This window comes from Mercenaria mercenaria, chromosome 2 (assembly GCF_021730395.1).
Source record: "Mercenaria mercenaria strain notata chromosome 2, MADL_Memer_1, whole genome shotgun sequence".
Lineage (NCBI taxonomy): Eukaryota > Metazoa > Mollusca > Bivalvia > Venerida > Veneridae > Mercenaria > Mercenaria mercenaria.
The window spans coordinates 104,332,202-104,356,823 of NC_069362.1; the positions used below are offsets into that span (position 1 = coordinate 104,332,202).

The following is a 24,622-nucleotide window of genomic DNA, read 5'->3' on the forward strand; positions in this document are numbered from 1 at the left end:
AAAAGTCTTTTTGTAATGATAAAAGAGCATTTAAAATAAATCCATCTGAAGAAAACAGATTGAAGTTCCTCTCTAGCAGGAGTGCTTTTACCAGTATTAAAAGAAAGGCAAAAAGAGAATTTTATTACACGGAAAAAAGCAAACTAGCTGATTTAAGCAAAAAAAACCCACGTAAGTTCTGGAAATATATTAAAAAGTACAAGAATAAAAACATGCCAGATTCTGTTAATATTAGCTTAAATGAGTTTGCCGAGTATTTTAAAACGTTATCCAACACTTTGCAAGATGATTTTATGTCGGATAACGAGAATATTGGTAGTGCAGAGAACTTACGTATAGATGAACTCGATTGTCCATTTACAGTTGAGGAAGTATCCAAAGTAATTCGTAGTTTAAATAGACATAAGAGTTGTGATTATGATAAAAATGTTGCTGATTTTTTCATTGACTCGAATAATTTTATTACTCCTTATTTGGTTTCTATCTTTAACAAAATATACGACTCGGGAAGATACCCTGAATCATGGTGTAAAGGTGTGATTATACCTATCTTTAAAAAGGGGGATGAGTCGAACCCAAATAATTACAGGGGAATAACTCTTGTTAACATATTAGCAAAAATATTTTCACTAACTCTAAGAAATAGAATTAATAAATGGTGCGAAGCCAATGATGTTTTTAACGATGTTCAGTTTGGATTTAGAGATAATCGTAGCACTAGTGACTGCATATTTTTATTACATACAATTATTCAAAATGCTTTGTATAATAAATCTAAATTATTTTGTGCCTTTATAGACTATGAAAAGGCGTTTGATACTGTAACTCGTGAAGCTTTATGGGTAAAACTTTGTAATTCAGGTATTAGTTGTAAAGTCATTACAATGTTAAAGTCTATATACGCAAGTGTTAAGTCATGTGTTAAATTAACTTCTAATATGAAAATGTCCGACTTTTTTGACGTCACTATTGGCTTAAAACAAGGGGAACCACTCTCGCCTCTACTGTTTATCTTGTTTTTAAACGATATTAGAAATAATATAGATTTCAACAACCTAACTGAGAATGATTTAAATCAGTTGTCTATGTATATGTTAATCTTTGCGGATGACATCGTTTTATTCACAACAAATGCTGATACTCTACAAGCACAGCTAGATTGTATTTATCATTATTCTATTAAATGGGGCCTTAAGATAAATGTTAAGAAGACTAAAGTCTGCATTTTTGAAAAACGAAAACAAAATCATGCATTTGAATGGTTTGTTAATGGTGAGAAATTAGAAATTGTCGATAATTTTTGCTATCTAGGTGTAAACTTTACATACACTGGTAATATGAAAAACGCTGTAAAGACTCTCTCTGATCAAGCCTTAAGGGCATATAGCAATTTGCTGTCTCTATTTAGTAGGATTAATCTAGATGTTAGAACGAAATTATCACTTTTTGATACAATGGTTGCACGTATTCTATTGTATGCGTCTGATATTTGGGGAATATACGATTTTAAAGAAATAGATAAAATTCATTTACGATTTTGTAAATATGTCTTAGGTGTGCGTAATCAAACCCCAAACTTGGCTGTTTTTGGAGAACTTGGTCGTTTTCCATTGTCTGTTATCATGAAAGAGAGAGCATTAAAATATTGGATAAAAGTCATGAAAAACCAAGATATGCCTATGTATAGACTATTTGTTGAACAATGCAACAGCCGTAATGTAAATTCATGGTCTCATAAAATTAAATCTTTGTTAGATAATTTAGGCTTTAGTGATGTCTTTTTGAATTTTGATTCAAATTGTAACTATTATAATATGTTTAAACAACGGTTACGCGATCAGTATATACAAAACTGGAAAGCGTCGATTCAAAATATATCAAAATTGGAATATTATAGAAAATTTAAAGTAGAATTCTGTTATGAGAAATATTTGGATATATTGCAAAGCAATTTATTGAGAAGGCAATACACCAGTTTTAGAACTGCATCGCATAGCCTGGAGATTGAGGTTGGACGTTATACTGGTATTGATAGACAACAGCGTGTCTGTAAAATGTGCTCAAGTCATTTTGTTGAGTCCGAATATCACTTCCTACTTTGTTGTAACAAGTACTCAAACATTAGAGAGAAATATTCTATAAATACAGCCTGGCCGTCTGTACAGAAATTCATTAATATTATGTCATCTACTAATAAGAAAAGAGTGATTAATAATGCTAAATATGTAAGCGAAGCTTTTAAATTACGGAAACAAACCCTTGAAGTTCTAACCGCTTCTTAGTTTTGTTTACTATGCTATCTTTTTGGATGATATGTTCCGCTTTATTTGTATGTTATAATTGTTTCTATATTTTATGTCAATATGTCTTGACCATATTTGTAATAGATTTTGTAAATGGTCAAAGGCATTTGTAATGCCGATTTGCCAATAAATGAAATGAAATGAAATGAAATGTTTAAATGCTTGCATGTGATAAGCTGAAAGATGTTGTTGATATTTGACTATATCATATTTTCCATTAATTTTTGGGGTCTTTAGATCAGGTTCTCAATATTGACCCCAGTTAAAGAACCCGTTTTCGATTTTTGTGTTAATGTCAAGCATAAATCTGAGATATGGTTCTCAATATTGACACTAGAGAAAGTACCCATTATCGACTAGCATAAATCTTAGATATGGTTCTCAATATTGACACTAGAGAAAGTACCCATTATCGACGAGCATAAAGCTTAGATAATTGTGGTTCTCAATATTTACACCAGTGAAAGTACCGATTTTCGACTTTGTGTTAGTGTCATGCATAAGTCTTAGATATGTTTGAGATATTGACACCGGTGAAAGTACCAATTTCCGACTTTGTGTTCTTACGACTTTTAGCCGTAACAAATCAAAGAGCATAGCATTCTTTGACGAAAAGCCTCAACTGTCTATGGCGAGATTCGAATCCGGGTCGATCGGGTGCTAGTCTAATGCTTTACCCACTGAGTCAATTAGTCGACTCCCTGACACAGTTGTCAGAGATTGGTTTTAAACGTTCAGGCTAGCAGAAGCGTCCGTAATAGTGTTAATGTCAAGCATAAGCTTATCCTGTTATTTAAAACATGAAACATGAGCTACATTTTACAAACAATTGCATCTGAGTAATGAAATGCAATTGTCTAAAGTATATAGTTTATTTTGCAATATATACTTTATGTTTACTATTTATGGACTGAATCAGATATAGATCACAATAACAATAAACACGGTTTACTACTGTAAATAGTATCGAATAGTTTAAGCAATTGTCTTTAAATAAATCGATTGATAAGAAACTATATAATTAGCGCGATCTCAATTAACTTTGTTTAAATTTCAATGTTAAATACTAGTAGATGAAGTATAGGTCGATTAAAATTCAAACCACATTTACAAATGACTTTGAATCCGTAATGTATTGTTCACTAAATGTTTACGTAAACTCGCGTATTTCACTGTCTTTCCTGAAAAATATTTACTATTTATTTAAGATACTATCAAAACTAACAGGTAATATAAGTCAGGAATTTAAATCAAATTTAAAACTATGTTTGTTTGCGTCTTGTCTTCTATTGTTTTACGTCTTATGTATTGTAATTCTGTCAAACTTGAGTTTACCGTAGGTTTATTTGTATTCAAAAAGAGATCTGAAATAGTGTAAGAGTTTAAAAAATCCTCTACGTTCAGATAGAGTCCCTGTCTCTAAGGTTTTCAAACTCTGTGACTGCCTGTGATCTGCGTTTATTTTCGCGAATCGTCGTCGTATATTTAACCTTTAGCCTGCTCGCGGCAAATGATTTTGCCTTTGCTACCTGTGCAGACCAAGATCAGCCTGCACATCCGTGCAGTCTGATCATGGTCTGCACTGTTCGCTATTCAGTCAGTAAATTTTCAGTGAAATCCCCTTTGAACATTAAGTGGTACTGCTCAAAATTAATAATGGACCAGTCTATTTTAGAAATATAGCAGGGAAAGGGTGCAGCAAAATGCACCTTATCGATTGCGAGGGATCAAGAGAGCTCGTACTCGTCCGAGATCTCATCTTCGCAATACATTTAGTGAAAACTTATCTTATGGATAAAAAACATTATTTTTCAATTGGAATGCAAATCATTAACAATAAATATAATTATTATTCTACTTTAAAACATTACACACTGTATTAGATAAATTGCGAACATAATATAAAAATGTAAGAGCTATTACAAAGCATAACTGAGCCAATAAGAGAAAAGCATGACCAATACGAGAAAACAGGACCAATAAGGAATTCAAGCATTTGGATTGCTTCAAAAGAGAGGGCAAATACGGAGATGTTACTTCCGTTAGACTTTTAAATGATGCTATTTTGTTCTAAATAAAAATTTATATACACAAAAATTTTCACATTTATGACAAAAATAATATCTAACATGTTCATGTAATAACCGAGTATGACTGAAAGGTGTACGTCTTTGTAGATTATAACGATACTTTCGGCTTATTTGGTGTTGTGTACAAACAAGTTCCTGTCAAAAATTCTGTATTCTTGTATTATCTTAATTCGTTGTCTGCAGCCTACAAAAGAAAGAAATTGACATTTAAATCACATTTTTTCACAGCTAAAATTATATGAAGATATTCACTAGAGAAAATAAAAACGGTATTTTCCTGTTATTGCTGATAATGTCGAGGCGTCACAATATCTCTAAATATTATTCACATGTTCCTACGAACAACCCATTCTGTTTTTCTGTCTAAAATGATGATTGTTGATTTGAACATGCATAACTGCCTTAAGATAACGCAAAGAGTTCTTAAAGTGCTACCGCCAATATTCGAAAGTTGAATAACAAAATCATTAATTAAGAGATTTCATATTGGCCCAGTTATTTGCCCTCGAACAGTCGTATTGGCCATCAGTCTACGGCTTTGGGCCAATACGACAACCCTGAGACAAATAACAAGGCAAATATGAAATTGTTTTATTAGTAATATTACATTATTACAGATTTACTATATTCTTGTAAATATTCTATCTTTACTGTGCGTATGCCACAATAAATGTTTCGCTTTTCAACAAGACGAAGATCAATGTTCTTACGAAGAGCAGTTTGCATTGGTATACACGCCTCTCTTTTCAGACTTTGTGGACATGTTGCTTTGCAAACTTTGCCTAGTGTTTGAATGGTCAATGACCCTAAATATTTGTTTAAAAAAATGATTTGTTATACAATATTAAAATGATTATCCTGTTATATATCTGAGGTCGGAACATGTTCTGTACCAAGGTTGATCCTAACTTAAGAACTGATACCAACATTAATATTCCAGTTATTATCTTGGTTGAATAAAACTGTATGAAACATTAAAATCAGTAGGCACAAAAAGAAAATGTAGAAGAGAGCTAACTTTTGTTATGCTACAAGATTCACTTCATGCGTGATTTATTCAAAGAAAGATAATTCAAAAAGTAACTTCAGAAAGGAACTTAGTTATACGTTAACATTTCAACAACGCAAACGTATATTTCGATAATCCTTGAATTTAGTAATCACACGGGGACAAATACTTCACTGGCAAGTATAAAAAGACATTTTCAACTGATTTAACGGTTGAAAAGTCAGATGAAATGGATCGTTTAAGAACAAATATACGTATCTTCGTAAAGTAAAAATGCGTGTGGATTTTAATATAAGACGCATTTTCCAAAAACAGAATGTTTATGTATTATGTAAATATAATTTTGAAAATTACAAACGTGAATGTGTTGGCACCTTTTATAAAAATAGGTTTGGACAAAACATTTGCAGGTTTGGCAACTCTTTAACTAATGTTAGGGAACCTTGTGATTCAATATCTGTAAAAGGAAGTTAAATACAGTACTTATGCGAAAACTGTGTTTACAAATATTTACCTGAAATATTACCCGAAATAAATATACTATGACGTTGTTTGTATTTCAATTTACCGCACCTTGAAATAACCATGAGGTATGCATTACGGAATATGTATTTTAATCAAATACGACGAAGAACACAAATTTAATGAACTAGACTAAAACAAGATGAAGTTCATTCTTTATTTTTTGTGTGGACTATCATACCTGTTGGGAGGTACATTTAACTTTTATTCTGGATACATTAACAAATACTGCTTTCAATTAATCATTGAAATAGACGACAAGGGCAAAGTAATATCTTAATATTTGTAGGAAAATACATGCGAGTCTAACTTTGAATATGGGCTAGTAATAGAAATAAGCTCTTAATCATAAAACAGATCATTCTCAAACTATACAGTGTAATGCTATATGACACATTTTGAATAAATTTAATGTTCTTTCCCTAATTATGTATTTCTGAAATCTGATTTTCTTCCTCCTTTGTCTAATAATATATCAAAGGACCAGAACTTATCGTACTTTCAATAGAACCTTACTATTTACCACAAGTCTTATTTTAAGATACAATTTCAATCAATCGTTAACAATTCAATCAATCGTTCTCAATTGTTTATAATATGTATAAACTGGTTTAAGATCCCCAGTGGTGGTTTTGCTACTGACCGTTCCAAGGTGGTGTCACACGTGTGTGTTGGTAGTGTGCACTTCTGCGTGCTGTGAGTTTCGTTTTGGAGAAGCTGCGTTTGTTTGTCTGTTTGTTTTTTGTTGTTTTTTTTTTTTTTTTTCGTTTTTTTTTAGCGTGGAATTCCCTGTTTGATATTTATCCCCTGGGATTGCCTTCGTTCCTGTTTTACACTGTGTAGATTCATACCGTTTCTTCAGTAATACCATATTTTTAAAACCTTACATACCAATATCAATCGCTAGTTCTACCCTAGTACACTTCAGTTCCTTAAATAATGCTGAGAGGGGCACATGAGGATTTCCTTTACCAATCAAAACTGGGAAATACTAGAAAATTCGCCATATAATCTAACATTGAGTTGGTGTGACTTTAAACCTAACAGATAAAGGATATACATGTCTGAGATTTAGTTACCACTTTAAAAAACAGCTACACGCATCTGTATCTGTCTTTTATAATTAGATAGGTAATACAGATTTCTGCTACGTGCACATCTATATGCAGGCTCCATTCCCGACGGACTTGCTGTTGATTCAATTTCACGGCCCCTGTTTGACACTGATGCGGGGAACCATCTTAAAGCGTTGATGGCTTTGGACGGTTCCAACCATGCCGTCGTAGTTAATATGGATTATGACCAGCCGAGAGCGATTGTGCTCGATCCTATGAAAGGATGAATATGAATAATAAAATATATGTCTTAATTTCTAAACTAAAACTGTCTTACGAATAAATCGCATTTAACCTGTGGAACTTTACATATGCAATAATGGAACAGCAAAAAAGAAAGACACATTTTCCGTTTTTGAAAAATAGTGAACATTGCACTACGTATTACAAATACCACAAGAAACACACTTCGGCATCTTTTGCTTCGTTGATATCTATAGAATATATATACCCACCTACAGAATTGGGTTTACTTTGTAGATGAAGTTGCAAACATTATGTAGCATTCAAAAGGGAAAAGAATATATACCAGAGTCTTAAAAAATAATTAGCATATGTCTAAAGAACACATCTCACTTTTTCAATAAACATATTTTAAGGTATCTCTTCATGGTAAGGAGTTGTGTATTTTTGGGGTTTTTTTGTGATCTTAGAAAAACAAAACTTACTTCCCTTTGTTGCTTCTATAAATAGCCTATTCTCGAAACTTCTTAACCTGGTTGTTAGAATTGAATATGTCATTGTTTTGGCTTACTGTCTACCAAACTTATACAGAATACGTTTTAATGTAACATCTACATGACGGGCGTATATTGTCACATTCTGGCACTTGATATTTTTTGTTCATGCCAAGATGCTGTATTGGCATGCAGTATGTTTTGTGAAAAATGTCCTTAGCCCCAACGTTGGTAACTCGGTTACAAATTCTTGTTATTATTATTTGTGACTCAATGGTAAGCTGTTGTTCTGTTATTGTGTCTTGACGCTTTTGAGAAATAAGAGAAATTCAAAGAAATAACAACTTAATCATAGGTAAACGTGGACAAAAGAATGATTGTTCGCCACAACGAACACGTTACTATATTTTTTCATACAGACGAATATTCTGGTCGGACTGGGGAAAATTTCCAAAACAAAGTAACAGCAAACTATGACGTAAGTGAACGAAAGGCGCTAATAACAACTGGAATCCTTTGGCCAAATGCTTTGGCAATAGATGTTGCAGGTTAAATTTGTAATTTTAATATATAAGCTGAATTGAATATTTTTGTATCTTTACTTATTGCCAAAGAATTGCGTTCCTTACAATCACTTTTTGCATGGCTAAAGATTATAAGATTCTTTCACTGGCTGTAGGTGCAGGTGGGAATTTCCGGCCTCGAGGGTAACTGTTTAGGCGGTAACGAGGCTCCCGCCTAAACAGTTAGCTGAGAGGCGGATATTCCCATCTGCACCTATAACCAATGACAGAATCTTTTTCTTGCATATCAAGAAATAATAATAAAAATACAAAAATACAAAATTTCGTTTCTTGAAATAAAATATAAATAGCTACATAAATCATCTACATATATGTAGTTCGTAATACGTCATTTAAAGCACGAGAGTCATCTTACACCACGGGGTGTAAGATGGATTTTTCCAGCACCGGTGAAAATCCCTGTCTGGTATGCAAGAATATGAGATTCTTTCACTGGCTGTAGGTGCAGATGGGAATTTCCGGCCTCGAGGGTAACCGTTTAGGCGGTAACGAGGCTCCAGCCTCGTTACCGCCTAAACAGTTACCCGAGAGCCGGATATTCCCATCTGCACCTATAACCAGTGACAGAATCTTTTTCTTGCATACCGATATCAAGAAATAATAATAAAAATACAATCAATCGAACGGCTTTCTTTTTAGAACTATTTCTTATAGCAGCGTATTTAAACAAAGCGCGGGAAAGCAACGTCCATAAACAGGAAAGACGTCATGACGTTTCAAAGACAAATAACAATGTTTAGTTCCGGTTTTGTTTTATCAGTTGCAGCGTAACGTTATGAATTTTTGATAAAATAACGTGTTTTGAATCGAGAAATATACTGTCAGGAACACAGAGGAACTGTCAAGGTATTGGGTTTTTATTTCGTTTCTTGAAATAAAATATAAATAACTACATAAATCGTCTACATATATGTAGTTCGTAATACGTCATTTAAAGTACGAGAGTCATCTTACACCCCGGGGTGTAAGATGGATTTTTCCAGCACCGGTAAAAATACCGGAAATCCCTTTCTGGTATGCAAGAAACAAAACATGGTATTCCATGTATTGTTTTCTTGATTAGCAACGTTCTCTTTTTCAGTTTGAAAATATATTACGGTGTTAGAGCATAGTCAACAAAAACTAGGTTATTTCATTAGATTTTACGAATATCGAAATGTTATATTAGGTCTCGTGCATGTGCACAATTCAGCCTTGAGACCATTTAAAATTGGGCTGTTTTATAAACAGTTATCTTTATTTTTTACATTTTACTACCTTCAGTCACATCCGCTGATTAAATTAAGAGCTTTTTGCGTCATATGTTAATATGCTATATAATTAAATTATGAAAGATCAGTGAATAAATTTGGGAGACGCAGGGACACATTACATCGAGCGGTCAAAATTAGACGACGCCCAGGCGCTCTATTTCTCCATGCACCTGTATTCAGATAAATTATTTTATACAGAAGAAAGTTCAGATACCTTCTGAATTTACGAACTGTTTTGACATGTTGGTAGTAAGATAAGAAATGTCAGATACAGTAAAAACTTAGGAAACCAGACTTTCTAAAAACAAGAGCACCGCCTTGCGGGTGCTGACGCTCATCTGATTTTTTTGTGTAATAGAAATATTGTCCTACCCATGATTTTCTAAGTCTAAAAAGGGCCATCATTCTTGCAAAAAGCAGGATAGAGTTATGTTTCTTGATGTACAGTGTCCACTTATGATGGTGAAAAACTGTTGCAAGTTTTAAAGCAATAGCTTTGATAGTTTATGAGAAAAGTTGACTTAAACATAATACTCAACCAAGAAAATGATTTTCTAAGTCCAAAAGGGGCAATAATTATTGCAAAAAGCAGGATGTAGTTATGTTGCTTGCTGTACAGGGTCAGCTTATGATGGTGAACAAGTGTTGCAAGTTTCAAAGCAATAGCTTTGATAGTTTAGGAGAAAAGTTGACCTAAACATAAAACTTAACCAAGAAATCTGATATTTTCTAAGTACAAAAGGGGCCATAAATCTTGCAAAAAGCAAGATGGAGTTATGTTTCTTGCTATACAGGGTCAGCTTATGATGGTGAACAAGTGTTGCAAGTTTTAAAGCAATAGCTTTGATAGTTTAGGAGAAAAGTTGACCTAAACATAAAACTTAACCAAGAAATCTGATATTTTCTAAGTACAAAAGGGGCCATAAATCTTGCAAAAAGCAAGATGGAGTTATGTTTCTTGCTATACAGGGTCAGCTTATGATGGTGAACAAGTATTCCAAGTTTCAATGCAATAGCTTTGATAGTTTAGGAGAAAAGCTGACCTAAACATAAAACTTAACCAGGCAATGCCGACGCCGACGCCGACGCCGACGCCGACAACCGCTCAAGTGATGACAATAACTCATCATTTTTTTTCAAAAAATCAGATGAGCTAAACAAACGAAATCTTCTGAAAATCGGATTTTCTTCAAAGTCCCAAGTTCTTATCTTGCACAATTAAAACTGTGAATTCTGAAAAGCGGTCGATTTTCCAAGGCCACAAAGGAATATTACACAAACATTTCCCCTGAAAGCGGACAATAAGTGTTATTTGTGTGTATTGTCTCACCCTGATTTAAAGAAAATATATTTAACAAGAGGGCCATGATGGCCCTATATCGCTCACCTGTTATCATTGCACTTGAGGGCAAGAAGTTTTTCAGAAAAAATATCTATGTCCAAAGGACAGTAACAACAAAGGGAAGAAATTTAACCATAAAGAAAAAAAATTCTTACAAGGTATAGATATGTCAAAATACACCTAAAAATTGGAGGTACCATCCATGTTGTACCACAGAAAAGTGGTCTCAGTTTTTCCCTACGGCCAATAATAAACAAGAGGACCATGATGGTCCTGAATCGCTCACCTCTTCCCACATGACCCAGTTTTGAGTATGACGTCGTTTTTTCTATTATTTGATATAGTGACCTAGTTTTTGAGCTCATGTGACCCAGTTTTGAACCTGACTTAGATATTATCAAGATAAAAATTCTGACCAATTTTCATGAAGATCCATTGAAAAATATGGTCTCTAGAGAGGTCACAAGGGTTTTCTATTATTTGACCTATTGACCTAGTTTTCGAAGATACGTGACCCTGTTTTAAACTTTACCTAGATATCATCAAGGTGAAAATTCAGATCAATTTTCATGAAGATCCATTGAAAAATATGGCCTCTAGAGAGGTCAAAAGGTTTTTCTATTTTTAGACCTACTGACCTAGTTTTTGACCGCACGTGACCCAGTTTCGAAACTGACCTAGATATCATCAAGATGAACATTCAGACCAACTTTCATACGGATCCCACGTAAATATGGCCTTAAAAGAGGTCAAAAGGTTTTTCTATTATTTTAACCTACTGACCTAGTTTTTGAAGGCACGAGACCCAGTTTCGAACTTGACCTAGATATCATCAAGGTGAACATTCTGACCAATTTTTATGGAGATCCATTCAAAAGTATGGCCTCTACAGAGGTCACAAGGTTTTTCTATTTTTAGACCTACTGACCTAGTTTTTGACTGCACATGATTCTGTTTCGAACTTGACCTAGATATCATCAAGATGAACATTCAGACCAATTTTCATACAGATCCCATGAAAATTATGGCCTCTAGAGAGGTCACAAGGTTTTTCTATTATTTGACCTACTGACCTAGTTCTTGATGGCACGTGACCCAGTTTCGAACTTTACCTAGATATCATCAAGATGAACATTCAAACCAATTTTCATGAAGATCTCATGAAATATATGGCCTCTAGAGAGGTCACAAGGTTTTTCTATTTTTAGACCTATTGACCTAGTCTTTGACTGCACGTAACCCAGTTTCGAACTTAACCTAGATATCATCAAGATGAACATTCAGACCAACTTTCATACAGATCCTATGAAAAATATGGCCTTGAGAGAGGTCACAAGGTTTTTCTATTATTTGACCTACTGACCTAGTTTTTGATGGCACGTGACCCAGTTTCGAACTTGACCTAGATATCATCAAGTTGAACGTTCTGACCAATTTTCATGAAGATCTTTTGAAATATATGGCCTCTAGAGAGGTCACAATGTTTTTCTATTTTTAGACCTACTGACCTAGTTTTTGATGGCATGTGACCCAGTTTCAAACTTGACCTAGATATCATCAAGATGAACATTCTGACCAACTTTCATAAAGATCCCATAAAAATGTGACCTCTAGAGTGGTCACAAGCAAAAGTTTACGGACGGACGGACGGACGACGGACACCGCGCGATCACAAAAGCTCACCATGTCACTTTGTGACAGGTGAGCTAAAAAGTTACTAAAATATGCTATTTATAGTAACGTAAAAGGGAAGTTATTAAAAAAAAATATTGTAAGTGGACAAAAGAAGGATCTGCCGAATAAATCTGTTGACATAAATGAAATTTCAGATCAGTATCTTCATTAGTTATGGAGATATAACAATTTTTATTTGAAATAAAGGGAGGTAATCTGACATAAAATCAGTCCATAGTTATCTATCCTGATTATCTCAGTCCAGCTAATAACAATAATGAAATTTCAAATAAATCCTGTAAGTACTTACTGATATAAATCCATTTTGATTACAATCAGAGGAGGTAATCAGATATAAAATAACTCTGGAACCTATGATTGGATCTGATTTGTCATGGAATCCAAGATTTATTGTTGTTGAAGATATTTTGGAAGTTTGTATCAAATAAAACCATAAATGAAGTCTCTATATGGCTGCAAAAGCCAAAATAGCCAATTTTGGACCTTTAAGGGGCCATAACTCTGGAACCTATGATGGAATCTGGCCAGTTGAAGAAAGGAAGCAAGATCTTGTGGTGATACAAGTTGTATGCAAGTTTAGTTAAAATCAAATCATAAATGAAGCTGCTATTGTGCAGACAAGGTCAAGATACCTAATTTTGGGCCTTTCAGGGGCCATAACTCTGGAACCCATTATGGGATCTGGCCAGTTCAAGAAAGGAACCCAGATCTTATGGTGACACAAGTTTTATGCAAGTCTGATTAAATTCAAATTATAAATGAAGCTGCTATTGTGCAGACAAGGTCAAAATAGCTAATTCTGGCCCTTTCAGGGGCCATAACTCTGGAACCCATAATGGGATCTGGCCAGTTCAAGACAGGAACCGAGATCTTATGGTGATACAAGTTGTTTGTAAGTTTGGTTAAAATAAAATCATAAATGAAGCTGCTATTGTGCAGACAAGGTCAAAATGGCTAATTCTGGCCCTTTCAGGGGCCATAACTCTGGAACCCATAATGGAATCTGGCCAGTTCAAGAAAGGAACCAAGATCTTATGGTGATACAAGTTGTGTGCAAGTTTGGTAAAAATCAAATCATAAATAAAGCTGCTATTGTGCAGACAAGGTCAAAATAGCTAATTTTGGCCCTTTCAGGGGCCATAACACTCGAACCCATGATGGGATCTGGCCAGTTCAAGAAAGGAACCGTGATCTTATGGTGATACAAGTTGTGTGCAAGTTTGGTTAAAATAAAATCATAAATGAAACCACTATCATGCAGACAAGAAATTGTTGACGCACGCACGGACTGACAACGGACGAAGGGTGATCACAAAAGCTCACCTTGTCACTATGTGACAGGTGAGCTAAAAATGTACCAGTTTTTGTTTACCAACTAACAATCAGAAATATTACCACGTAGGCGAGAGAAACATTTATCTGTATGTTTGTATTTTGTATATTAGCCATTAAGTGCAAGATATCCTAATCTAAGGGAGAGAAGTTTATTGATTTAGTTTATACTAATTTGTTTTAGCTCGATTGATGAAAGCTTAAAGCTTATTAGAGCCACTCTCTTTTGATTTGTTACTGTCAATTGATTTTTCATAAATTTGATAATATTTTGGAATGTGAAAAAGAAAGATATTTTTAATCATTAAATACTGATATTCACATAATCTACAGGAGCTAGTCTACTCATATCTCCACGGTAAGAGAAACATTCTTTTTACATCATCAGTAAATTCTCATTTAAGTGATGATATTGTGCTAAAACTATTTCAGTTTTTATATATAATAGAGATATATCATGCAGATTTTAAAAATGAAAAAGAAGATAAGACCTTAAACATAATATGGGCAAATACAGTGGATATGCACAATGCCTCATACAAGTCTGTGCAAAATCCTCTGAAAACCGGAATCCTCTTACCCGATATATTTTCGAGTAACTACACCATCAGGCACTACCCATGCACTTAAGTTGCGACATTAAACGCAACATAACAAACAAAAAGTGTTGTTCAGGAATAGCAACTTTGTTGCGACTTTCAAGCTTTAATAGTGGAGAAAGACCACAGGTGTCTCTCCGTGCATTATTTCATTTCGGGCGGGCACCTGGGTAGAACCGCCGACCTTCTGTAAGCCAGCTGGATGGCTTCCTCACATGAAGAATTCAGCACCCCGAGTGAGGCCCGGACCTACATCAGTGAGGGGCAATTGATTCGAAGTCAGAGATCATAGCCACTTGGCCGTGGAGGCACCCCTGAAAAAACACTGCTTTAGAGGAAAGCATCTATGTTTAACAACACAGCTTTAGAGACACTAATCTGTGTTTAAAACAGCTAGTTACCTATGTACATGCACTATATCTAATTGCTTATTCTGATAAACAAGTATTAGATCGGATCATAAAGAAAATAAACATTTTGTAAACATCCCGGATGTTTACAAAATGTTTATTTTCTTTCGCTCTTAATGTATATTATTCAATCGATAAGATTAAAATTACCCAACAGTAACATAGTTTAACAGAATTCTATGATAGCATCATGTCAAATTCTAGATCTGTAATGACATATTGCCCATATCCGGTGCAGAAAATGGTACAGCTGTCGGCAATGGATCTTTGCGGGACTGAATGACATAGGTCGATTGAAACAAAAACCTCTGTATCCTAGTAAGTATAATATACTTCGATCACAAATATCCTAGTAAATAATATAGTTCACGCCGAAATGTCCTCGTAAATAATGCACAACAACCACAAATATCCTGGTTAGTGGTATAGTCCACACATCTGTATCATAGCAAGTAAGATACTATATCCACAAATATCCTAGTAAGTGATATAGTTCACCACAAAATGTCCTAGTACGTAATGTACTACAACAATAATTATCCTGTTAAGGAGTGTAGTTCACACCTCTGTATCCTAGCAAGTAATATACTACAACCTAACCACAAATATCATAGTATATATTATATTTCAAACATCTGTATCCTTGTAAATAATGCACTACAACCACGAGTATCCTAGTAAGTGGTATAATAAACCCTAAAGTATCCTAGAAAAGGTTTAAGTACAAGTCAAATAATCTCAGAATTTCATGCATTGCAGGCCAAAATTTCATAAAAAGTTATATATGTATAACCAAAATATAAATTGACAAGAAAAGGGAATCATGACGACAATATGATAACTTCATAGTAATTTACTACAACTCAGTTTACCTTAGTAAGTGAAATATTACAACCAAAAATATTCTCATACAATGTTATATTACAAGCCACATGGGTATGTTTTAGAGATACCACATGCCGAAATATCCATGAAATTTATACTAATAAATTGACAAGAAAAGAGAATCATGACGACAATATAATAACTTCATTACCCTATCAATTCTTTAGAATATATTTAACCCTTACCCTACCAAAGTTTTATAATGAACTTGTCTTTCTTTCAATTTTGACAGTATCATTAACTGTTTAAAGGGGTGCATACCATATAGATACTGACTGAATAGCGAACAGTGCAGGTCATGATCAGCCTGCACATCCGTGCAGGCATTTCTGTTGAAGTATCATTGAAGACTATAAAGTCATACAACAAATTATTTTCATGTAATTTATGTTTTCTTTTTCAGTAGACAATACACTTTACTTTCAAATGATATCAAAATTATATAATCTGACCCGGCATCAATATCTGATACATTTTAATAGCACTTTAACATAGAACTTGCTTATTTGTGGATCGAATACCTTGAGTATTTTCTTAACGACATATTTGTCCAAATGAGTATGAAACTTGTTAAATCCCGGAAATTTCAGCTCAGAATCCCGGAAATGTCCTGAAAAATTATGGCATGTATGGTATTGTTTAACCCTTAGCCTGCTAAATTTCTAAAATGAACTGGTCCATCATTTAATTTGGGCAATACCATTTATTAGTCGAAGGGGTGTTTACTGAAAATTTACTGACTGAATAGCGAACAGTGCAGACCATGTTCAGCCTGCATAAATGTACAGACTGATTTTGGTCTGAACTGCAGGCTAAAGGTTAAATTATGTAAGATACTTTAAAACTGAAATATTGAAGGGGCGTAAGCGGCCTCGTAAAGTGTAATTCTGCAATATCATGCATCTTCATTATTGTTTAACAGGAACGAATGCATGTTCAAAGAATAAAGATGGATGTAGTCATATATGTATTCCAAGACCAAAGGGGAAATTCGCCTGTTTCTGTCCAACCGGATTTGCCGGATCTTAAAGACAATACGTATTGTACTAAAGGTATGCATCTTTTTTCACATAATCTGACTTTATCTTACCAATATATTAAGTTGTTACATATAATTTCTATTTTTTCAACTTTCGTTTTGAATTCCTTGTAATGCACTTTAAATTCAATGTCAAAAGAAACGTTAAAATCGCTTAATTATTCTGACACCCGATACTGCTACCACGTTCAAGATATCTAAGAAACTAACATCTTTATATTACAAATGTATATGTGTTTTGGGCCTATGAACATCGCCGATGTTTGTCTTCTGTGAGGTTATGAAAATTTGAGCCGCGCCATGGGAAAACCAACATAGTGGCTTTGAGACCAGCATGGATCCAGACCAGCCTGCGCATCTGCGCAGTCTGGTCAGGATCCATTCTGTTTGCTTTCAAAGACTATTGTAATTAGCGAAACCATGGATCCTGACCAGACTGCGCGGATGCGCAGGTTGGTCTGGATCCATGCTCGTCGCAAACCCACTATGTTGGTTTTCTCATGGCACGGCTCAAATGTTTTTGCTAAACATGCAGAACATTATGATTATTTTTTTGAAAATGGGTCACATGATTTTCGTGATCTTTTAATTTGTTAGGAAGTGTGCTTCAAAACAAGGAAATGTGTTTTAAAACAGATTAAATAATATTGTCATGAGGATTAAATGCATTTTTAACATAATGTTAACATCATTTTGGTACTACACATGTGTAAAAACACTTACGTTAACAGATTCTTCAGTAGGAAAGGCCAAAAAGAGATATAAAAGAACATTGTATGCGTGTCTTTCCACATTAAATTTATTCAACTAGTTTAATCAATTCGAATATACTCTACACATATCACAAACAAAAGCAACCACTGTGTGTTGATTTTGTTATACACGAGTCATAAGAAATGTACTTTTTTAAATATGATCATAGCACATCCACCTGACTACTGTCAACCATTAAATCTTCAAAACTTTATACAATTTCGCTGAATGATTGTATGACACACCCCTCACCGGTTGGGAAGGTTTGTACAGTCGAGTGCATGGATGGCTTTGTATATGACGGGTGCAAAACTGTACTTGTATGTTAGGAGAATGGGCAATGGAGCGATCCTATTCATAGCTGTATTGGTAAGAATTCTACTTTTGGTTGTACACTGTGTGTGAGTAGACCTCAATGTACGCAAATGATAGACCTTCGACATTGCAAGGCGAACCCGTTTGTTACAAGAAGACTTGCATGAAAGAATAACCTGAATTTTTGCATTGTTTTCTTTTTTATCTCTTTCTTTATCAACAAGGTTCTTATATAAATGTATAGTGTTTCTTTTCCTAAGTACGAGCAGACTAATGAACTAGTACACCAAGCAGCTCTAAAAAGATATAACATTATCTTTGGTGTTTATTTATATATTGTATTCTTTTCTCTTTAATATAAGAACAACTGAATTAAATTTGTTTGTAAATTATCTATTCACGGAAATTGCAATACTATTCTTTTGAAATATAGATCAACAGGCTTAGATACTAAACCTGAAAATAAACGTAAGAATTTTACTATTGACTGTTGTTTAATTCACACTAACGCTTGTTAATAGGGAATCCAGTTTACCTCAGTTCATATTAAGACTTTTTAAACATTTAGATGTGAGTCGCCAATTCATCCATAACTGTCAGCATGATTGGCAAGTTTTTACTGCTGGCAAGGGCAAGGACACAGTCACAATTGAATGGCCGGAAGTGTATGTAACTGACAATAGCGGCATTTTTTGCACCAGACATCTACTCATCTTTGAAAAGCAGTATCACACTACATGGGGCTGAATATACTGTAAACATATTTGCTGTTGATCACGTTGGTCATTTTACGGGCTGTGAATTCACCTTTATTATAAAAGGTAAGTTAATTAATACCGCTTGTTATCATTTCAACAATAATAGTATTAGTGGAAAGTTTTGTTCCAAGCACATATATTCTTAGCAACAGAATAACAAATCGAATCCCTAAGATCAGCGGTTAAAAATAATGTACGAGCAAAATATTTTATATCAAGTTATATATATAGGTCGATATTTCTCTATATTAGTACATCGATGTGGAGCAATTCCAATACCTGAACGAGGCTATATTCTGTCGGGTTGGTGTCCAGATTATTATGGAGCGAAGTGCAAAATTTCCTGTAACACTGGGTACCAGTTAAGTTCTAATAAATCGAATGTGTCATTGACCAAAGTAATCAGACGATGTGGACAGGGTCTATCTTTTATGTCAACGTAAATTATTATTGCGAAATATTTTCTTCATTTTGACTTTTTGCCTAACCTAGTGCCATAAAATCCCAAATATGATGCGTCATTTGTAAAGAGCGTGTCAATAATTCCAATAATTATTAAACAGTCTTATCAATGTGCAACTTTATCTTACTATTTCCTGGTTTGATAAACGTATGATGCGTTTTTAGCTCGACTATTCGAAGAATAGGGGAGCTATCCTACTTGCCCCGGCGTCGGCGTGAGCGTCACACAAATGTTAAAGTTTACGTACCACCCCAAATATTTTCAAAGTCCATTGAGATATTGCTTTCATATTTTGCATACTTGTTTGCCATCATGACCCCAGTCTGTAAAAAGGTGGAGGCAACTCTATCAAGCATTTTGACTGAATTATGGCCCCTTTTCGACTTAGAATAAATGTTAAAGTTTGCGTACCACCCCAAATATTTTCAAAGTCCATTGAGATATTGCTTTCATATTTTGCATACTTGTTAACCATCATGACCCTAGTCTGTAAAAAGGAGGAGGCAACTCTATCAATCATTTTGACTGAATTATGGCCCCTTTTCAACTTAGAATAAATGTTAATGTTTGCGTACCGCATATATTTTCAAAGTCCATTGAGATATTGCTTTCATATTTTGCATACTTGTTTACCATCATGACCCCAGTCTGCAAAAAGGAGGAGGCAACTCTATCAATCATTTTGACTGAATTATGGCCCCTTTTATGACTTAGAATAAATGTTAAAGTTTGCGTACCACCCCAAATATTTTCAAAGTCCATTGAGATATTGCTTTCATATTTTGCATACTTGTTTACCATCATGACCCCAGTCTGTAAAAAGGAGGCAACTCTATCAAGCATTTTGACTGAATTATGGCCCCTTTTCGACTTAGAATAAATGTACAAGTTTGCGTACCACGCTAAATATTTTCAAAGTCCATATTTTGCATACTTGTTTACCATCATGACCCCAGTCTGTAAAAAGGAGGAGATAACTCTATCAAGCAGTTTGACTGAATTATGGTCCCTTTTCGACAACTCAACTCAACTGTTACCATACAATATACAGTATGCCATACATATATGGATGGTCATAAGGGACCGAGAGTCAGGATTGTCCTCTTGTTTTTTGTTTTCATTTATTTCTATTTTCTCTTTCTTGTGTTTCTCAGTTTTCTCATTTGAATTGTTTCTTGTATAAAAAGAGCTCATCCTGAGCCCAAGGTAAACTTAAAATGACAAAGACAAAAGTTACTAGCAACAAACAAAATCAGATAATAACTGCAAACAGGTTGTAGATGAAAACTTCCATCTACATGTATATATGTATTAAGTATATCAAGCTTTACCCATGGCCACAGTTTTTTTTTCATGAATTATTTTTAAGCTATTTGGGTAAAGAGTAGACCCTGACAGACATTTTATATATGCTTGTAACTGACTCGCAGAGGCATTAAGTATTAAAGCCTGTCAAATGGGTAGTAAATAAAAGACAAGAGGGTCATAATGACCCTGGATCGCTCACCTGAGTAATATGAGCTACATGTTTCAAATGTCAAAATGATGATAAAATATTAAGAAAGTCAGTAGGTCACATTCATGGTCAATGAAATTCAGTTTTACGATTTGTGTGCAAAACTGTGTATGTCATCAAAATTTCAAGGCTGTCAAGGTCACAGTCAAGTGACATCATATTACTTGGGGTCATCAGGTAATTATAATTAAACAGTCTTGGAAATAGGATCAGATGATTTTTAAGTATTTTTCCTATATAACTCACATAATAACTAAGTGACCCCAGGGCGGGGCCTCTTTTAACCCCTGGGGCATAATTTGAACAATTTTGGTAGAGGACTACTAGACAATGCATCATACCAAATATCAAAAGCCTACGTCGTATGGTTTCAGACAAGAAGATTTTTAAAGCTTTTTCCTATATAAAACTTGGGACCCCCAGGGCAGGGCCTCTTTTCACCCAAGGGGTACAATTTGAACAATTTTGGTTGAGGACCATAAGACAATGCTACAAACCAAATATCAAAGGTCTAAGTGTTGTGGTTTCAGACAAAAAGATTTTAAAACTTTTTTTCCTATATAATTCTATGTAAAACCTGGGGCCCCTAGGGCCGGGCCATATTTGGCCCTAGGGGGATAATTTGAACAATCTTGGTAGAGGACCACTAGATGATGCTACATACCAAATATCAAAGCCCTAGGCCATGTAGTTTTGTACAAGAAGATTTTCAAAGTTTTCCCTAAATAAGTCTATATAAACCATGTGACCCCCGGGGCCGGGCCATATTTGATCCTAAGGGGATAATTTGAACAATCTTGGTAGAGGACCACTAGATGATGCTACATACCAAATATCAAAGCCCTAGGCCATGTGGTTTTGTACAAGAAGATCTTCAAAGTTTTCCCTGTATAAGTCTATATAAACCATGTGACCCCCGTGGCGGGGCCATATTTGACCCTAGGGGGATAATTTAGAAAATTTTGGTAGAGGACCACTAGATGATGCTACACACCAGATATCAAAGCCCCAGGCCCTGTGGTTTTGGACAAAAAGATTTTTAAAGTTTTTCCTTTCGGTTGCAATGGCAACCAGAGTTCTGCATGGAATTCAAATTTTTGAATAGTTTTGAAAGGGGGCCACCCAAGGATCATTCCTGTGAAGTTTGGTGTAATTCTGCCCAGTGGTTTTCAAAAAGAATTTTTTAGAAATTGTTGACGGACGACGCACGACTGACGACGCACGACGGACGACTGACATCAAGCGGCATACATGTCAAGTTTCCCGGATTGTCCGGGAGTCTCACGGATTTTTTGTGCATTTCCCGGACATACGGAAATCAATCATTTCTCCCGGAAATCCAAAATTCCAAGCTGATGCTTTCTGTATCAAACTAAATCCCTAATTACACACTGTGCCTGACGTTATTTATCACTCTACTGGTATATTGATAAGAGTTTAACAAGGTCACGCACTGATGACATTCTGCAAACAGGTGTGTACTGTGCTATTTTTAGATTGTGTTAATTGGCGAGTGGTGATACTGACATAATATGATGATAAGACAGGAACTTGTTTATAGAAGATTTATAGAAGATTTAGTGTGAAAATATATATTTAGGGATACATTTGAATAGATAAAGAGCCAACCTTTTATTGGAGTGATGGCAATAATTACCACTGATGACATGATTGAGAAAACAACTAGAGATAGGTTTTAACATTCTTTTAACACTGCTATGATTTTGAATTAAAAACGGTGAAATAGATTTATTTCCAATCTATGTTAGCTTCTGCTCATTTGCAAAAAATCTAAGAATGTAAAAAAAAAAATAAAAAACACGAAGATTATTCACATAAAAGAAACTCGCCAGTATAAAATTTAAAATTTCATCCAAATTCCTATTCCTCTGCTCAAAGAATACTGTAATAACTAAATAAAGTTACTACAAACCTATGTTGTTTTTTTTTTGTTTACATTGCAGAATTTCTAAAAAATTTTAGCGGTCACAATAGCTCACCTTGTCACTTAGTGACAGGTGAGCTAAAAAAGCCCTGAAAGTTTATCCTTATAATCCGAGTGCAACAGCTGCTCATCTTGAGCATACACTAACATAAAATCACTTGGCGAAGACAGTAAGGCTAAATATCGGTCGAAGGGAGTGTGTAAATTGGGATTTGATGTAGTGGATTTACGTAACTATGAAATCCACAAAAATTGTCCCCCATGAAAATAAATGATTTTACATTATAACAAATGCCAAACTCGGTTCTGAATAGCTCAGAAACATTTTGATCATATTTTATGTAGATCAGGTAAGTCATTAACAGAGTTTTTCAGTGACCTAGGTTTTACCCCATGTAACCAACTTTTGAACTTGACCTAGACTTCAAATGGATATACATTCTGACAAAAATTGATGATGATTAAGTTGAAATAGTGACCTTTCAAGTGTTTCAAGTGTCCTAGTTTTTTACCCAAATAATCCAGTTTCAAACTTAACCTAGATTTCCTATATGGACCAGATAGGAAGTGAAGCAGCCCACTTCTATTTTCCCTTTTTTTTTTGAAAAGGTAGGAACTACAAAACAAAACAATTTCTCAGTTATTGTACTTATAAAATGTCAATGTATCCCAGCTAAAAATATTCTTAAAGGTATACTTGAATTATAAACAACTACTACTTATAATTTATGTAAACACAAAAATTAACAAGTTTATGTGAATTTACAGTAATATGCATTAGACTAAATATGGTTACTACTTGGTACATGTATAGTTATAAACAGTATGAATATGGTTTTTAAACAATTCTGTTACTGTACATCATTTAATTTAGTTTATTTATTTAGTAAAGTTAAATATATAGTCAAGTACACTGGATGAGGATTTTCTACATTTGAACTAAATACTGAAGATAAAATATTTTGGTGAAAGATGGGCACTGAATATCTTTAACATATTATCCAATTACCTGTATTTTCATTCAAATAATTTCAATGTAGGTATCAATTAAACAGTTCGTAACATAATAGTATAACTATACATTTAACAAGCCAATGCATTGCTAAATTAATAATTCAACTGTTTCTCTTCATTGCTTGTAAATTTCCTAGTCTGTTGCACTTAACTGTTTGCCTATTTTGTCATCTTTTGTGTATTTCCTCATCTGTTGATCTTCACTGTTTATTTCCTTATTTGTTGCTCTGAATTCTTTGTATATTTCCGCATCATGTTGTTTGTATATTTCCACATTTGTTGCCCATAACTGTTTGTATGTTTCTTCATTTATTGCTCTTACTGATTGTGTATTTCCTCATTGTGCTGTTTGTATTTTCCCTAATCATCGCTCCTTGTATTCCATTTTATCTGTTTTTATTTTTCCTCACCTGCTCTTAACTGTCTATATATTTCCTCATTTGTTGCTCTTATTCATTTTTATTTTCCGTATTTGTGTTGTGTGTATATTTCCTCATCGTTGTTCTTTGTACTCCATGGTTAATGTTCTGATCTTCTCTAGGAGAATCACAATGTCATCTCGCAGTCCTCCATGTTGTAACACACTGTCAATCTTGGCCAATCCATCTCCAGATTCTAACATTTCACAATAACGCTTAGCTGTATTAAATACACATATACAATTATATAAATGAAACAGTATTTTTTCTTTTTGTCTGAAAGGTATGTTCACGATTTTTATCCAGACAAACCTCTAGTTGACATAACGGCAGTAATGGGGAGCTGACAAACTCTTCAAAAAATTATCGTTTTTCAGTTTTTTTTTCAGTTTCAAGTCTCACACACACATAAATTTGGTCACATTAAAACTCCTAGTTTTTAATGGTGCAGGAAGACCAAAGCTGCCCCTCTAAACATTATTTTAGGCATAAGCCGGCACCTGGATAGAACAAACGAACTTCCATAAGCCAGCCGGGTGGCATCCTGACATGAAAGAATTCTACAGCCCAAGTGGTGTTCAGAA

At 34.3% G+C, this 24,622-nt stretch overlaps 1 protein-coding gene and 1 long non-coding RNA gene across 6 annotated transcripts in view; one reads left to right on the plus strand and one right to left on the minus strand.

The window, feature by feature from the left end:
* Positions 1 to 6,003: 6,003 nt before the first annotated feature.
* The window catches only part of LOC128555324 (uncharacterized), a 30,257-nt gene continuing 11,638 nt past the window's right edge, over positions 6,004 to 24,622 (plus strand). For both annotated transcript variants that reach the window (XR_008369984.1, XR_008369985.1), the window contains exons 1-5: positions 6,004 to 6,115; positions 15,136 to 15,249; positions 16,739 to 16,868; positions 17,778 to 17,977; positions 18,492 to 18,744. This is a non-coding gene — a long non-coding RNA (uncharacterized LOC128555324). The remainder of the gene's footprint in view (positions 6,116 to 15,135; positions 15,250 to 16,738; positions 16,869 to 17,777; positions 17,978 to 18,491; positions 18,745 to 24,622) is intronic.
* LOC128555323 (protein zer-1 homolog) overlaps positions 22,351 to 24,622 on the minus strand; it is a 71,562-nt gene continuing 69,290 nt past the window's right edge. For 3 of the 4 annotated variants that reach the window (XM_053537410.1, XM_053537409.1, XM_053537407.1), the window contains one exon: positions 22,351 to 24,258. In XM_053537410.1, the coding sequence (XP_053393385.1) occupies positions 24,113 to 24,258 (146 nt within the window). In that variant the 3' untranslated portion in view covers positions 22,351 to 24,112. The remainder of the gene's footprint in view (positions 24,259 to 24,622) is intronic. The other variant, XM_053537408.1, reaches the window with a different exon arrangement.